Genomic DNA, 16,275 nt, shown 5'->3' with positions numbered 1-16,275 from the left:
CTGGGAGGCCTTGCCAGGCCCTACACAGCCTCTGCTCACCATGTCCTCTTCTGGCCCAACACCAGATTGGTAGGCAGTCCACGTAGACTCTCTGGTATGGCACTCTGCTCACCATGTCCTCTTCTGGCCCAACACCAGATTGGTAGGCAGTCCATGTAGACTCTCTGGTATGGCACAGGGAACATTCAGGTGCCAGACCCAGAGGCACAAGCTGAGCTGCAGAGGGTGAGAGGCTCTGGTCCAGAGGTTGGAAGCATGGACTGGAGTCAGACCCAGGTGGGAACCTCAGCCCTGCTGTGCATTGGCGGGGTAACTGGGTGACTCTCTGTCTCTTGGGGCCCCGCGATCCACCACGAGGTGGAGTGCGGATAGCGAGGCGCTTCCTGCAGGGCCATGAGGGAGGGCTCAGGGCTGGTACCTGGTTCAGGGCGTGGCTGAGCAGCTGGGGGCTGACCCTGTTTCCTTTCCTGGCAGGCACCTTCTGATGATTTAAGGGACGTGCCGGGAGCTGTTGGCGGTGTGAGGTAGGGAAGACACCGTTGGAGAAGACACTCGGGGCCTTCTGTGTGTGCTCAGCGTGGGCTGGTAGTAGCCAAGATTGTGTGAAAAATCTGTTCACGGAAGTTGCATAGAATTAGGTCTTCCTTTGAATAAATAAACAGATGAAATGGGCTGTGGTCTGTTTCACAGTTCTAATCCCTAAATTTTGCTTTTCACAAATGTTACCCTGTACTAGGGGTCAGCATATCAAGGCCAGTTTAGTCCATTGCCTGTTTTGTGCAATCTGTGATTTTAAAATGATTGTTCCAGTCTTCTTTTTTAAAAAATTTATATATTTTTAAATGAGACAAAGGTGATTTAATTACAACAGGTACAATTCACAAACAAGATTGACATCTTAACCCATTAGACACCTGACAACAAAGAAAGAAAGATACATAAAGCAAAAATCAAAAGAAGTATAAGGGAAAAGAAAAAAATATATAATCATAGTGAAACATATTAGCATTTCTGTGAGAATACTTTATTAAATGTAGGGAAAATAACAGGAGTGTCTTGAATAATGTCATCAATAATTAAACTGTAAGAGATTTGTATTTATATTAATTTGTGTTAATCTTATATCCTACATGAATACATTTAAAATTTTGTATCTCATACATTGTTATTAGATGTCCATAGGACATTTAAAGAAACTGGCAAAAAGATAAACATTACTAAATTTCAAAAAGTAGAATTCTTTTTTGTGTGTGATTCAGTTACACAAATACAGACAGACTGTTTCTGAAATTATTTTCCATTATAGGTTATTACAAGATTCTGACTAGTTTCCTATGCTGTACAGTAAACCTTTGTTGCTTGTTCATATCTATTTTTTTAATAGAAATCTAACATTTTATTCATACTAAGTTAAGTGGAATCAAAATGTTGTAAATTTTTTACTTAGGCAAAAATTCATAAGTCTAAATTCTAAATAGTTTCTAAAATATATATAATGGATTCTTTATGTATAAAAGCTTTGTTTTTTCTAATTTCATTCCTTTTTTATTATTAAACTTTATAATTTATTTTGGAGTTTAGCTGATTATCATTGTGATAGTTTCAGGTGGACAGCCAAGGGACTCAGCCATACATATAGATGTATCCATTTTTGCCCAAATTCCCCTCTGATCCAGGCTGCCACATAACATTGAGTTCCCTGTGCTATACAGTAGGACCTTGCTGCTTATCCATTTTAAATTTAGCAGTGTTTACATGTTTATCCCAAACTCTGCAACTGTCCCTTCCCCTCTGGCAATTCTCCAAGTTCTCCAAGTCCATGAGTCTGTTTTCCGTTTTTCAGATAAGTTCATTTGTATCATTTCTTTTTAGATTCTGCATATAAGGGTTGTCATATGACATTTCTCTTCGTCTGTCTGACTCATTTCACTCAGTAAGACAATCTCTAGGTCCATCCATGTCGCTACAGATGCAATTATTTCATTCTTTTTGGACTTGGTTGACTGTTTCCTTTCTGATGTTACGGAAATTTTCAGCTATTTTCTCTTCAAATAATTTCTCAGGTGCTTTCTCTCTTCTCCTTCTGGGACCCTTACAGTGCGAATGTCTGTGCGTTTATTGTTGTCCCAGAGGTCTCTTGGGCTGTCTTCGTTCATTTTCATTCTGTTTTTCTGTATTCTGTTCTGCGGCAGTGATTTCCACTATGCTCTCCTTCAGGTCGTTTATCTGTTCGGCCTCAGTTATTCTGCTGTTGAGTCCTTCTAGTGTGTTATTCATCTCTCTGTGTGTGTTCTTTAGTTCTAGGTCTTTGGTAAACATTCCTTGCATCTTCTCATTCTTTGCCTCCATTCTTTTTTCTGGAAGGTTGCCTATCTCCACTTCATGTAGTTGTTTTTCTGGGGTTTTATCTTGTCCCTTCATCTGGGACATAGATTTCTGCTTTTTCAAGCTGATTAACTTTTCTGTAATGCGGTTTTTGTTTTAGCTGCTGTGGGACTATGGTTCTTCTCGCTTCTTCTCTCTGCCCTCTGATGGAGGAGGCTAAGAGGCTTGTGTAAACTTCTGTTGGGAGGGCCTTGTTGTTGTTCAGTCGCTCAGTTGTGTCCAGCTCTTTACGACTTCATGGACTGCAGCATGCCAGGCTTCCCTGTCCTTCACTATGTCCAGAGTTTGCTCAAACTCAGGTCCATTGAGTCAATGATGCCATCCAACCATCTCATCCTCTGTCATCCCCTTCTCCTCCTGCCTTCAGTCTTTCCCAGCATCAGAGTCTTTTCCAATGAGTTGTCTGTTCGCATCAGGTGGCCAAAGTATTGGAGCTTCAGCATCCGTCCTTCCAGTGAATATTCAGGGTTGATTTCCTTTAGGATTGACTGGTTTGATCTCCTTGCAGTCCAAGGGACTCTTTCAAGAGTCTTCTTCAGCACCACAGTTCAAAAACATCAATTGTTCAGTGCTCAGCCTTCTTTATGGTCCAGCTCTCACATTCGTACATGACTGTTGGAAAAGCCATAGCTTTGACTGTACAGACCTCTGTCGGCAAAGTGATGTCTCTGCTTTTTCATATGCTGTCTGGGTTGGTCATAGCTTTCCTTCCAAGGAGCAAGTGTCTTTTAATTTCATGGCTGCAGTCACCGTCCACAGTGATTTTGGAGTCCAGGAAAATAAAATGTGTCACTGTTTCCATCGTTTCCCCATCTGTTTGTCATGAATTGGTGAAACTGGATGCCATGATCTTCATTTTTTGAATGTTGAGTTTTAAGCCAGCTTTTTCATGCTCGTCTTTCACCTTCATCAAGAGGGTCTTTAATTCCTCTTCACTTTCTGCGGAAAGGGTGGTGTCATCTGCATATCTGAGGTTATTGATATTTCCCCCAGCAATCTTGATTCCAGCTTGTACTTCATCCAGCCCAGCATTTCGTATGATGTACTCTGCATATAAGTTAAATAAACAGGGTGGCAATATACAGCCTTGACGTCCTCCTTTTCGCATTTTGAACCAGTCTGTTGTTCCATGTCTGGTTCTAACTGTTGCTTCTTGACCTACGTACAGATTTCTCAGGGGACAGGTAAGGTGGTCTGATATTCCCATTGCTTTAAAAAATTTCCACAGTTTGTTGTGATCCACATGGTCAAAGACTCTAGCGTAGTCAGTGAACCACAAATAGATGTTTTTTCTGGAATTCTCTTGCTTTTTCTATGATCCAGTGGATGTTGGCAATTTGATCTCTGGTTCATCTGCCTTTTCTAAATCCATCTTGTACATCTGGAAGTTCTCAGTTCATGTACTGTTGAAATTTGGCTTGACGGATTTCGAGGATTACCTTGCTAGCATGTGAAATGAGTGCAAGTGTGCAATAATCTGAACTTTCCTTGGCATTGCCCTTCTTTGGAATTGGAATGAAAACTGACCTTGGCCAGTCCTGTGGCCACCGCTGAGTTTTCCAAATTTGCTGGCATATTGAATGCACTACTTTAACAGCGTCATCTTTTAGGATTTGAAATAGTTCAGCTGGAATTCCATCACCTGCACTAACTTTGTTTGCAGTAACGCTCTCTAAGGCCTACTTGACTTTGCATTCCAGGATGTCTGGCTCTAGGTGAGTGACCACACCATTGTGGTTATCTGGGTCATTAAGACCTCTCTAGTGTAGTTCTTCTGTACAGTAAGGTAACTCAGTTATACATACATACACATGCTTTTTCGTGTTGTTTTCCGTTATGGTTATCCCAGGAGATTGGATCTAGTTCCCTGCACTGTATGTTAGGGCTCTGTTGTTCATCCATCCCTTTTTGCCTTAGCTGGGTCTTCGTCGCAGTATGTGGGCTTTCTCTAGTTGCAGCTCTTGGTCTTGTTGCGGAGCATGGGTTCTACTAAATAGTTGAGGCTACAGGTTCTCTAGTTGTTACCAGCTGGTTTAGTTGCCCTGTGTCACATGTGATGTTAGTCCCCAGCCAGGGATCTAACCTTCATTCCCTGTGTTGGAAGGCAGACTCTTAACCACTGGCCCACCAGGGACATTTGTATTGGTTGTACATATCAGAGTTTGCGCCTGCTAACCTGGAACTCCCTGTCCATCTCTTCCCTCCTCCCCTCGCCCTTTGCAGCTAAAAGGCTGCTCTCTGTATCTGTGAGGCCGTTGTTGGCAGGTCTATTTGTGCCTTTTCCCCCTCCCTGTTTTATTTTCTGTCACTGTCTCTTCACCTGTCTGTCTCTCTATCCCTCTTGCACCCCGCTCCTTTCTATTTCACTCCCTCTATTGATCTCTCTTTCTCTGCCTCTCTTTCTTGCTCTCTTTCTCCCTCCCTCTTTCTTGGTCTTTGTCTCTCTCCTGCTCTCTCTGTCTCTCTGACCCCCACCACCCGCCCCTCTCTGCCTCCCTCCTTCCCTTTTTCTTTTTCTGTCTTGCTCTGTCTCCCTCCCTTCCTCCCACACACACACTTTTTCTCTCTGTCTCTTTCCCTACTCTTTCTCCCTTTTTCTCCCCCTCTCTGTCTGTCTTTATCCCTCCCTCTTTCTTTCTCTGTTTCTCTTTGCTTCCTACACTCTTCTCTTTGTCCCTCTCTGTCTCTCTTTGTCCCTCCCTCTCTGTCTCTCTCTTTGTCCCTCTCCCTCCCTCTTTCACTGTCTCCCCCTCTGTCTCCTTCCCTACATCTGTCTTGGTCTCTCCGTGACTCTCTCCCTGTCTCACTCTCTTTCTCTATCTCCCTCTTTTCTCTCGGTCGCGCTCTGTTACACCCTGCCTCCCACTCTCTCTCTCTGTCTCTCTCCCTTTCTGGTTTTTTGCTCCCTCTCTCTCTCCTTTCCCCTCTCCCACTCTCTCTCTCTGTCTCTCTCCCTTTCTGGTTTTTTGCTCCCTGTCTCTCTCCTTTCCCCTCTCCCACTCTCTCTCTCTGTCTCTCTCCCTTTCTGGTTTTTTGCTCCCTGTCTCTCTCCTTTCCCCTCTCCCACTCTCTCTCTCTGTCTCTCTCCCTTTCTGGTTTTTTGCTCCCTCTCTCTCTCCTTTCCCCTCTCCCACTCTCTCTCTCTGTCTCTCTCCCTTTCTGGTTTTTTGCCCCCTGTCTCTCTCTCCTTTCCCCTCTCCCACTCTCTCTCTCTGTCTCTCTCCCTTTCTGGTTTTTTGCCCCCTGTCTCTCTCTCCTTTCCCCTCTCCCACTCTCTCTCTCTGCCTCCCTCCTTCTCTCTCTGTCTCTTCTCCTTTCTCTTTCTTGCCCTGTTGTTCAGTTTCTCTTCCTCTTTGTTGTTTCTCCCCCCCCATCCTCTCTCTTGCTCTCTCTCTCCTTCCCTCTTTCTTTCTCTGTCTCTCTTGCCCCATCCCACTCTTTTTCTGTCTCCCCCCCCCGCCCCGGCTTTGTCTCTCTTTCTCCCCTGCCATTCCCTCTTTCTTACTCCTCTCTCCTCGCTTTTCTCTGTGTGTCCTTTCCTCTTTCTCCCTCTCTCCTTCTCTTTTCTGTCTTCTGTGTCTCCTCTCGCTCACTTCTCCCCCTCCTCCATCTCTCTTGCATCTTCGTTTCTCCCCCCATGTCTGTCTGTCTGGTTCTGCTGCTTTTCCTGTCACTCTCCAGCCTTGTCTCTTTCTGCCTCTCTGTCTCTCTCCCTCCCTCTTTGTTTGTCTCTCATGTTTCTCTCCCTGCATCTTTCTTTCTTTCTCACTCCCTATGTCTGTCTTAGTCTCTCCCTGACTCCCTATTCTCTCTCTTTCTGTCTCTCTCTGTGTCACTCTCTAATTCTCCTTCCCTCCCACCCTCTCTCTCAGTCTCTCTCCCTGTCTCTCTCTTTATCTTTCACTTCCTTCCCCCCTCCTGTCTCGCCCTCCAGCCCTACCTCTCTCTCTCTCTTTCTCCCTTCATTCTCTCTCTCTGCCTTCTCTCTTTCTTCCCCCTTGTCTCTTTCTTCCTAGCTCCTTCCCTCCCGCTCTCTGTTTCTCTTCTGTGTGTCTCTCTCCTTGTTTGCCTTTCTTCCTCTCTCTCCCACCTTCCTTCTTTCTTTGTCTCCCATTTTCTTTCTGGTGCTTTCTCTTTGTCTTTCTCTTTTTTCTCCCTCACTCTCTATTTGCCCTATTTTACAGTCTGCATATCAGTGATATCATATGGTATTTGTCTTTCAGACTTACTGCCTTTAGTATGATAATCCCTCACTGCATCCATGTTGGCTTCAGATGGCATTGTTTTGTTCTGTTTTTATGGCTGAGCAGTGCCCGTTGCGTATATGTACCACATCTGTATCCACTCATCTGTCCATGGGAATTTAAGTTGCGTCCGTGTCTTGGCTTCTGTGTATAGCGCTGCTGTGAACATAGGGGTGCGTGTATCTTTCTGAATTAGTTCGTTTATTCATTTACGGCTGCGCTGGGTCTTTGTTGGCGCGGGTGGGCTTTCTCAAGCTGCAGTGAGCGGGCCCCTCTCTAGCTGTGGCGTGGCGGCTTCTCTCGCTGTGGAGCACGGTCTCTAGGGCGCGTGGGCTTCAGCAGTTGCAGCGAGCAGGCTCAGCGGGGGAGGCGCACGGGCTGTGGAGTCTGCAGAGGCTTCAGGAGTTGGGAGGCGGGGCTCCGCGTTTGCGCCCGGTGAGCCCCGGAGTTGGGCGCACGGGCTTGGTTGCCCTGCAGCATGTGGAATCCTCCCAGACCCGGGATCAAACCCAGGTCCCCTGCACGGGCAGGCAGGTTCTTAACCGCTGGGCCACCGGGGACGTCCTCTGTGTGTTGTTGATTCCTTTAGTGACCTCTGGGTTATTTAGTAGCAGGTCGATTATCCTCCATGTGTTTTTCTGTTTTTCATAGTTTTTTCCCCCATAATTGATTTCTGACCTCATAGTGCTGTGGTTGGAAAAGATGTTTGATATGATTTCTATTTTCTTAAATTTAGTGAGCCTTGATTTGTGACCCCAGATGTGATCTATCCTGGAGAATGTACCATGTATACTTGAGAAGAAAGTGTATTCTGCCACTTTTGAGTAGAACATTTTGTCAGTATCAGTTAAGTCTGTCTGGTCTATTGTGTGATTTAAAGATTGTGTTTCCTTATTTATTTTGTGTCTGGATGATCTGTCCATTGGTGTAAGTTGGGTGGTAAATTCCCTTCTATTTCTGTTACTGTCGATTCCCCTTTTATGGCTATTAGCATTTGCCTTATGCGTTGAGGTGCTCCTGTGTTGGGTGAATAAACATTTATAATTGTTATCCCTCCTTGTGAGATTGATCCCTTCATTATGTACTAGCCTTCCTTATCTCTTGTAACAGTCTTTATTTTAAAGTCTATCTTATCTGCTGTGCGTAATGCTTTCCCAGCTTTCTTTTCATTTCCATTTGCATGGAATATATCTTTTTCCATCCCCTCTTTTTCAGTCTGTATGACTGCAAGTCTGAAGTTGGTTTCTTTTGGGTAGTACAGGTCTTATTTTCTGATCCATTTTGTCAATCTGTGTCTTGGTGGGAGCGTTTTGTCCATTTTCATTGTAGGTAATTATTGATATGCATGTTTCTATTACCATTTTCTTAATTACTTTGAATTTATTTTTAGTGGGTCCTTTTCTTTCTTTGTGTTTTCAGCCTAGAGAAGTTCTTTAAGCATTTGTCATAAACCCGATTTGGTAGTGCTGAATTCTTTTAGCTTTTGCTTGTCTGAAAGCTTTTTTTTTTTACTTTTTTTTTGGCTGCATTCCTCAGTATGTGGAACCTTATTTCCTTGACCAGAGATCGAGCCCATACCCCATGCATTGGAAGCGTGGAGTTTTAACTGCCAGAGAAATCCCTTGTCTGTAAAGCTTTTGATTTCTCCATTGGATCTGAATGATATCCTTGCCAGGTAGCGTAATCTTGGTTGTAGATTTACCCCTTTCATCATTTTAAATACATCTTGCCACGCCTGTCTGGCCTTCAGAATTTCTACTGAAAAATTGGCTAATAACCTTATGGGGATTCCCTTGTATATTATTTTTTGCTTTTTTTTTAAATTTAATTTTTGTTGGTTTGATTGATATGTGTCTCTGTGTGTATCTTCTCCTATTTATCCTGTATGGGACTGTCTGGACTTGGGTGCCTATTTCCTGTGTTAGAAAAATTTTCAACTATAATCTCTGCAAATATTTTCTCAGACCCTTTCTCTCCTTCCAGGACCCCTGTGATTTGAACGTTGGTGTGTTTAATGTTGTCCCAGAGGTCTCTGAGACTGTCCTCATTTATTTTTATTCTTTTTTCTTTATTCTGCTCCTCAACAGTTCTTTCGATCTTATTTATTCTTCTGCTTTAGTTACTTTGCTATCAGTTCCTTCCGGTGTATCTTTCATTTCAGTTCTTGTGTTTTTCATCACTGTTTGCTCTTTAGTTCTTCTAGGTCCTTGTTGTACATTTCTGGTATTTTCCCGACCCGTGCCTCCATTCTCCTCCTGAGATTTAGGCTCATCTTTACTGTCATTACTCTCTGAATTCTTTTTCAGGTATATGCCTGTTTCCTCTTCATTTATTTGGTCTTGTAGGTTTTTGCGTTGCTCCTTCGTCTGTATTATATTTTTTGTCTCTCTCTCTTTTTTTTTGGTGAGTGGGACTGTTTCTGTTTTGCTGGTTGTTTGGCCTGAGACGTCCAACCCTGGAGTTTGCAGGCCATGGGTGGAGCTGGGTCTTGGTGCTGAGAGGAGAACCTCAGGGAGAGCTCACACTGATTAATATTGCCTGGGGTTTGAGGGTCTCTGTTAGTCCAGGGGTTTAGACTCAGTGCTTCCACCGCAGGAGCTCAAGCCTGATCCCTGGCCTGGGAACCATGACCCCGCAGGTCACAAAGTGCTGCCCTCCCCTGCCGCCCCCCAAGAAAAGCAACAAAGAAGGAGCAGAGAGTGAAAAGGAATAAAAAATAAAACTAGAAAATATATTAGAAAAAATAAAAGTGCAACAACAACAAAGCTAAACAGAATCACAGTAGCCCCTGTGGGGCTGGCCTTAGGCTCAGGACCTGCACAGCCAGGGGTCCCTGAGGGGTGGAGGTTCAGACTCTGGACCCCAGTAGGCTCCCTGGGTCCTGAGCAGGTTGAGGAGACCCCTGTCATGTAGTCCTCCCATGTCCCTCTCCTGAGAAGCTCTCTCCCCTTCCCTGCTGATCCCTGCACCATGGGTGGGCTCTTCCAAGTGTGGGAGCTTGCTCCCCCAGCCACCCCTCAGGGGTTCCCCCCATCCCGCCTCTGCTTTTCCTCCCTCCCTCCTTCCCCCACCACATCCTACCTGCTTGCATGGAGGCTCCTCCAGTCCCGTAGGTGTCTGGGGTCCCCCGCCGGCACCTGGTTGGTGCCACTGTGTTAGGAGACGTGAATTCCTTGTCCTGTTACTCCACCATCTGTGCCTCACCTCTGGTTTCCATGTTTGCTCTCAGTACTCCCCAGTCTCCCCCGCCCCGCTCTTTTTTAAACATATGATTTGTGTATTGGCCTGAGCTGAGCCTTCATCGCAGTGTGTGGGCTTGCTCTAATTGCAGCTCTCAGTCTTCTCTTGTGGAGCATGGCTCCGGAGCGCATGGACTCAGTAGTTGCAGCTCGAAACTCTTGTTGTCACGAGCTGGCTTAGTTACCATGTGCCATGTGGAATGTTAGCTCCCCAACCAGGGGTCTAACCCGCGCCTGCGTTGGAAGGCAGATTCTTAACCATTGGGCCACCATCGCAAATATCAGGGCCTGCCTCTGCTAACCCAGAACTCCAGTCCATCCCTTCCTTCCTCCGCTCCCCCTTGGCAACTGTATCTGTTCTCTCTGTCTGTGAGGCTGTTTCTTAGGCAGGTTCGTTTGTGCCCTGGTTTTTTCCCATCCTTCTTTCATTGTCTGTGTCTCTTGCCCTGTCTCGCTCCCCCCACCTTGCCTGCCTCCCGCCACCCCCCTCACTCACTTGCTCCCTCTCTCTTTCGCTTTCTGTCCCTGCCTGCCCCCTTCTCTCGGGATCTGTCTCTCTGAATCTCTGTCCCCCTCCTCCTTTCAGCCTCTCCCTCTCTCCCACCCTCTCTGTGTGTCTGTCTTCCTCTTTGTCTCTCTTCCGGGCTCTCTCTTGGTCTTTCTCGGTCTCCTGGTCTCTTTCTCTTTCCCTTTATCCTTTTCTCTCTCTCCCCCTTCTTTCTGCCCTGTCTCTTTCCCTCACCCTCTCTGTTTCTCCCTCCCTCTTTCTCTTTGCCTCCTTCCCTCTCTCTCTGCCTCCCCTACTCCCTGGAGTTGGCCCTTCTTTCTTGCTCTGTCTCTTTCTGCCTCCCTGTCACTCTGTTTCTCCCCTAGCCCACCCCCCACCGCCCCCATCACACACACTTTTGGTCTCTCTGCCTGTGTCTCTGTTTCTCTCTGTCTGTCTCTCTTGCTGTCTTTTTCCACCCTCCCTCCCTCTCTCTTGGTCACTCTTCCTCCATCCCTCCCTCTCTCCCTCCCTTAATCTTTCTTCAGCTCTCTGCCTGACCCTGTCTTTCTCTCCCCACCCCCGCCCCCGCTTTTATTTCTGTCTCTCCTTCAGTCCCTCTTTCTCTTACTGCTTTTTTTCCATCCCCTCAGTCTCTCTCTCCCTCCCTCCCTGTCTCTTTCCCTCTCCCTCCCTGGCTCTTGGTCTCTTTCTCTTTCTGCCTCCCTTTTTCTCTCTCTCCCTCTCCCCCACCCCCAACACCCTTTTTCTTTCTCTCGCTGTCTCTGTTACTCTCCCTCCCTCCCTCCCACCTACTTTCTCGGTCCCTCTTTGTCTCCCGCTATGTGTCTTCTCTCCTTTGCCCCATCCCTTCCTCCCTATCTCCCTCCCTCTTTCAGTCTTTCTCTCTCTCTCCCTCTTTCTTTCTCTGTCTCTCTCCCTCCCTCCATCTGTCTTTCTCCGTGTCTCTGTCTTCCTCCTTGCCTCTCTTGGTCTTTCTCTCTCTTCCTGTATCTCTCTCTCCCTTCTTTCCTATCTCTGTCTTTCCCCTTCTCTCCTTCCCTCCTCTCTCTCCCCCTTTCTCTCTCCTCCTCTCTCTTTTCTTCCTCCCTCTCTCCCCCACCCCTCTCTTTCTCTGTCTCTCTCCCTGTCACCGTGTCTCCCTCCCTCCCACCTACTCCCTTGGTCTCTCCCTGTCTAGTTCCCTCTCTTTCTCAGTCTCCCTCCCTCCCTGTCTCTTGAACTCTGTCTGCATCGCCCTCTGTCTTCCTCCCTTCCTCTTTCTTTCTCTCCCTCTCCTCCCACTCCCCATTCCCTCTTTGTCTGTCTGTCCGTCTCTCTCCCTCCGGCTTAGTCTCTTTCCCTGTCTCTGTTTCTCTCTTGCTCTTTTCCCACTCTCCTTTTCTCTCGGTCTCTCTTTCTCTGTGTATCTGTCTCTCTCTTCCTGTCTTTTTCTCTTTCATCTCTCTCTCTCTGCCTTCACACCTCCTTCCTTCTCTGCCTCTGTCACTCTCGATTTCTCCCTCCCTCCTACTCTCTCTCATGCTCTCTCTTTCTCCTTCCTTCCCCTTCTCTCTTTCTCCCTCCCTCCCTCCGTTTCTGCCTCCCTCCTTCTCAAACTCTCTCTCCCTCTCTCCCATCTCCTCCTTCCTTCTTCCCTCTCTTTTTTTCCCCTCTCCTTCCCTCCCCCATGTCTGCCTCCCTCTCTCTCTCTCCCCCTCTCCCTCTTTCTCTACCCCCTCCCCTCTTTTCTTTTCTGTCTCTTGTCTCTCTCTGTCTCCCTTACCTTCTCTCTTGATTTGCCTCTGACTGCGTGTCTTTCTTTGATTTAGGTCATACCTGAATGGCCTGCAGTGGTTTTCCCTACTTTCTGCAATTTGAGCCTCAATTTTGCAGTAAGAAGCCGATGGTCTGAGCCACAGTCCAGGGCTTGTTTTTGCTGACTCGATAGAGCTTCTCCATCTTCAGCTGCAAGAATATAATCAACTTAATTTCTGTATTGATCATCTGTTGATGTCCATGTGTAGAGTCTTCTCTTGTGTTGGTGGAGGAGGATGTTTGCTATGACTAGTGCATCCTCTTGGCAAAACTGTTAGCCTTTGCCCTGCTTTATTTTGTACTTAAAAGCCAAACTTGCCTGTTAACTCCAGCTATCTCTTGACTTCCTATTTTGCATTCCAGTCCCCTGTGCTGAATAGCACATTTTTTTTTTTTGGTATTAGTTCTAAAAGGTCTTATAGGTCTTCATAGAACTGTTCAGCTTCAGCTTCTTCAGCATTACTGGTTGGATCATAGGCTTGGATTACTGTGATATTGAATGGTTTGCCTTGGAAACAAAGAAAGATCATTCTGCTGTTTTGGAGATTGCTCTCCAGTACTGCATTTTGGATCTTACTGACTATGAGGACTACTCCATTTCTTCAAGGGGTTTTTGCCCACGTAGTAGTTCCAATGGTCATCTGAATTAAATTCGCCCACTCCAGTTCACTTTAGTTCACTGATTCCTAACATGTCAATGAGAATCTGCCGGGAATCTGACTTTAAAGGTCAGTGGGATTTGGTTACAGAACTTCCATAGGACTGGGAAAACAGAGACGCTTGGAGGGCACAAACAAAACTTCGTGTGCCCCAGGACCCAGGAGAAAGGAGCAGTGGCCCCACAGCAGACTGAGCCAGACTTGCTTGTGACTGTCCGGTAGTCTCTGGCAGAGGCGTGGGTCGACAGTGGCCTGCCTCTCGGGGTCAGCAGCTGTTCTGGGAGGTGTGCTGGTATAAGTCCTTTTGGAGGTCTCCGTTACCCTACAGGGAGAGAGCACAGCTCCACCTATCAACAGGAAATCGGATTAAAGATTTACTGAACATGGCCTTGGCCCAAGACCCAGTTTTCTCCCTTTCCATCAGGAAGCTTGCACAAGCCTCTGCCCATCAGAGGGCAGACAGAATGAAAACCACAATCACAGAAAACTAACCAAAGTGATCACATGGATCACAGCTTTGTGTAACTTAATGAAACCATGAGCCATGCTATGTGGGGCCACCCAAGACAGACAGGTCTTGGTGGAGAGTTCTTACAAAATGTGATCCACTGGAAAAGGGAATGACAAACCGCTTCAGTATTCTTGTCTTGAGAACCCCATGAACAGTTTGCAAAGGCAGAAAGATAGGACACTGAAAGAGAAACTGCCTCCCGACCCCCCAGGTCAGTAGATGTCCAATATGCTACTGGAGAGGAGTGGAGAAATAGCTCCAGAAGGACTGAAGAGGCTGAGCCAAAACAGAAATGACATCCAGTTGTGGATGTGTCTGGTGGCGAAAGTAGTCCGATGCTGTAAAGAACAGTGTTGCATAGGAACCTGGAATGTTAAGTCCATCAATCAAAGTAAATTTGATTGAAAGTGGTCAAACAGGAGATGGCAAGCGTGAACATCGACATTTTAGGAATCAATGAAATAAAATGGACAGGAATGGACAAATTTAATTCAGATGGGAGAGGCTGGTGGTGGGAAAAACTGGGTCTTTCTCTGGTGGGCAGGGCCTTGCTCAGTGAAGCTTTGATCCAGTTACCTGGTGTTGGGTGAGGTTGTGCTCCCTCCCTGATAGCTTTTTGGCCTGAGGTGACCCAGCCCTTGAGTCTGCAGTCAGGTTAATGGGACCTCCAAGAGGCTTTCTGCCAAGGGGGACCTTTCCAGACTGCTGCTGCCAGTTCCTCCACCCCTGTGGGGACCCCCGGCCAACCCGCGCCGCCACAGGAGACCCAGCTCTAGCAGGTGGTTTGGTTCAGTCTCCCGGGGAAACTGAAAGGAAAGCTCCTTTCCTCTGAGGCTTGGTGCAGAGGAAGGCTTGCTCCTTTCCTCTGAGGTTTTGTTTGTGCCCTCCCAAGACTGGAGTCTCTGTTTGCCCTAGTGCTGTGGAAGTCTTGCAGTGAAATCCTGCTGGCCTTCAAGGCCAGATTCCCAGGGATTCCCAGTCCCTCTGTCAGATCCCCGGCTGGGAAGCCTGATGTGGGGTTCAGAACCTTCACAACAGAGGGAGAACTTCTTTGGTATTACTGTGGGTCACCAACCTGGTGGGTATGGGATTTGATTTTACCGTGATTGTGCCCCGCTTGCCATCTTGCTGCAGCTTCTTTGTCTGGAGGTGACGTGTCTTTTTTTTGGTAGGTCCCAGCACCCTTCTGTCAATGGTTACTCGATAGCAAGTTGTGATTTTGGTGCTCTTGCAGGAGGAAATGAGTGCACGTCCTTCTATTCTGCCATCTTGAACCGGAAGCCCACTGTTCCATTCTTGAAGAGCTGTGTTTTTTTTTTTTTTAAAGTGATGTGGGTGGGGTGGTCTCCAAAGCCTTGACTGTTTACTCTGAATTTTATGGAAGAGGTTCCCCAACTGCATTTTATATATCCTTTTTCACAAGGGCATCAGAGGCCAAGAGGCACCTGAATTTATTACTATTTTTTAAATTTTTACTGGAATATAGTTGATTTATGATGTGTTACTTTCAGGTATACAGCAGAGTAAATCAGTTATACATACATCCACTCTTTTTTAGATTCTTTTCCCATGTAGGTCACTACAGAGTACTAAGTAGGGTTCCCTGTGCTACGCATTAGTAGGTTCTTGTTACGTGGTTTAGATACAGTAGTGCATATATTTCAATCTCAGACTCCTAATTTATCCCTCTTCCCCATTTCTCCCTGGTAACTAAATTTTTCTACATTTATGACTCTTATATGAATAAGTTCATTTGTACCATTACTTTTTGGATTCTGCATGTAAGCAATACATGATATTTGTCATTATCTGACTTCATTCAGTATAATTTCTAGGTCCATCCATGTTGTGGCAAATGGCATTACTTCATTCCTTTTTTATGGCTAAGTATTATTCCATTATATGTATGTTCAGTTCGGTTCAGTCGCTCAGTTATGTCTGACTCCTTGCGACCCCATGGACTGCAGCACGCCAGGCTTCCCTGTACATCACCAACTCCCAGAGTCTGCTCAAACTCATGTCCATTGAGTTGGTGATTCCATCCAACCGTCTCATCCTCTGTCATCCCCTTCTCCTACCGTTAATCTTTTCCAGCCTCAGAGTCTTTTCCAATGAGTCAGTTCTTCACATCAGGTGGCCAAAGTATTGGAGTTTCAGCTTCAGCATCAGTCCTTCCAATGAATATTCAGGACTGATCTCCTTTAGGATGGACTGGTTGGATCTTCTTGCAGTGCAAGGGACTCTCAAGAGTCTTCTCCAACACCACAGTTCAGAAGTATCAATTCTTTGGTACTCAGCTTTGTTTATAGTCCAACTCTCACACCCATACATGACCACTGGGAAAACCATAGCCTTGACTAGACGGACCTTTGTTGGCAAAGTAATGTCTCTACCCCATCTTTATCCACTCACCTGTCAACTGATGGTTTAGTTTGCTTCCATGTCTTGGCTATTTTAAATAGTGCTGCAGTGAACATTGGGGTGATTGTATCTTTTTTTTTTTCCTTTGCTTGTATCTTTTTGAATTAAGTTCTTCTCTGGATATATGCCCAGGAATGGGGTTGTTGGATCATATAGCAGTTCTGTATTTAGTTTTTCAAGGAGCCTCAAATATCAGTTTCCCATAATGGTCGTAACAATTTACCTTCTTACCAGGGATATAGGAGGGTTCCCTTTTCGCCACACCCTCACAAGCACTTATTGTTCAGTTCAGCTTAGTCATGTCCGACTCTCTGCGACCCCATGAACCGCAGCACACCAGGCCTCCCTGTCCATCACCAACTCCCAGAGTTCACCCAAACCTGTGTCCATGGAGTCGGTGATGCCATCCAGCCATCTCATCCTCTGTTGTCCCCTTCTCCTCCTGCCCCCAGTCCCTCCCAGCATCAGGGTCTTATTGTCAGTCATTTTTTTTAAGAGATATAGTTTTAAA

General features: G+C 46.2%; 1 protein-coding gene across 3 annotated transcripts in view; it reads left to right on the top strand.

Moving 5' to 3' along the window:
- Positions 1 to 16,275, top strand: part of NISCH (nischarin) — a 62,579-nt gene that overhangs the window by 25,311 nt on the left and 20,993 nt on the right. For all 3 annotated transcript variants that reach the window (XM_086367606.1, XM_086367607.1, XM_086367608.1), the window contains exon 15: positions 475 to 524. In XM_086367606.1, coding sequence (XP_086223732.1) covers positions 475 to 524 — 50 coding nt within the window. The remainder of the gene's footprint in view (positions 1 to 474; positions 525 to 16,275) is intronic.

This window comes from Bos grunniens, chromosome 22, assembly GCF_055505025.1.
Source record: "Bos grunniens cultivar Pamir isolate PY7600 chromosome 22, Bosgru_T2T1.0, whole genome shotgun sequence".
NCBI lineage: Eukaryota > Metazoa > Chordata > Mammalia > Artiodactyla > Bovidae > Bos > Bos grunniens.
The sequence above is the reverse complement of the archived record's forward strand: the minus strand, read 5'-3'. Positions and strand labels throughout refer to the sequence as shown.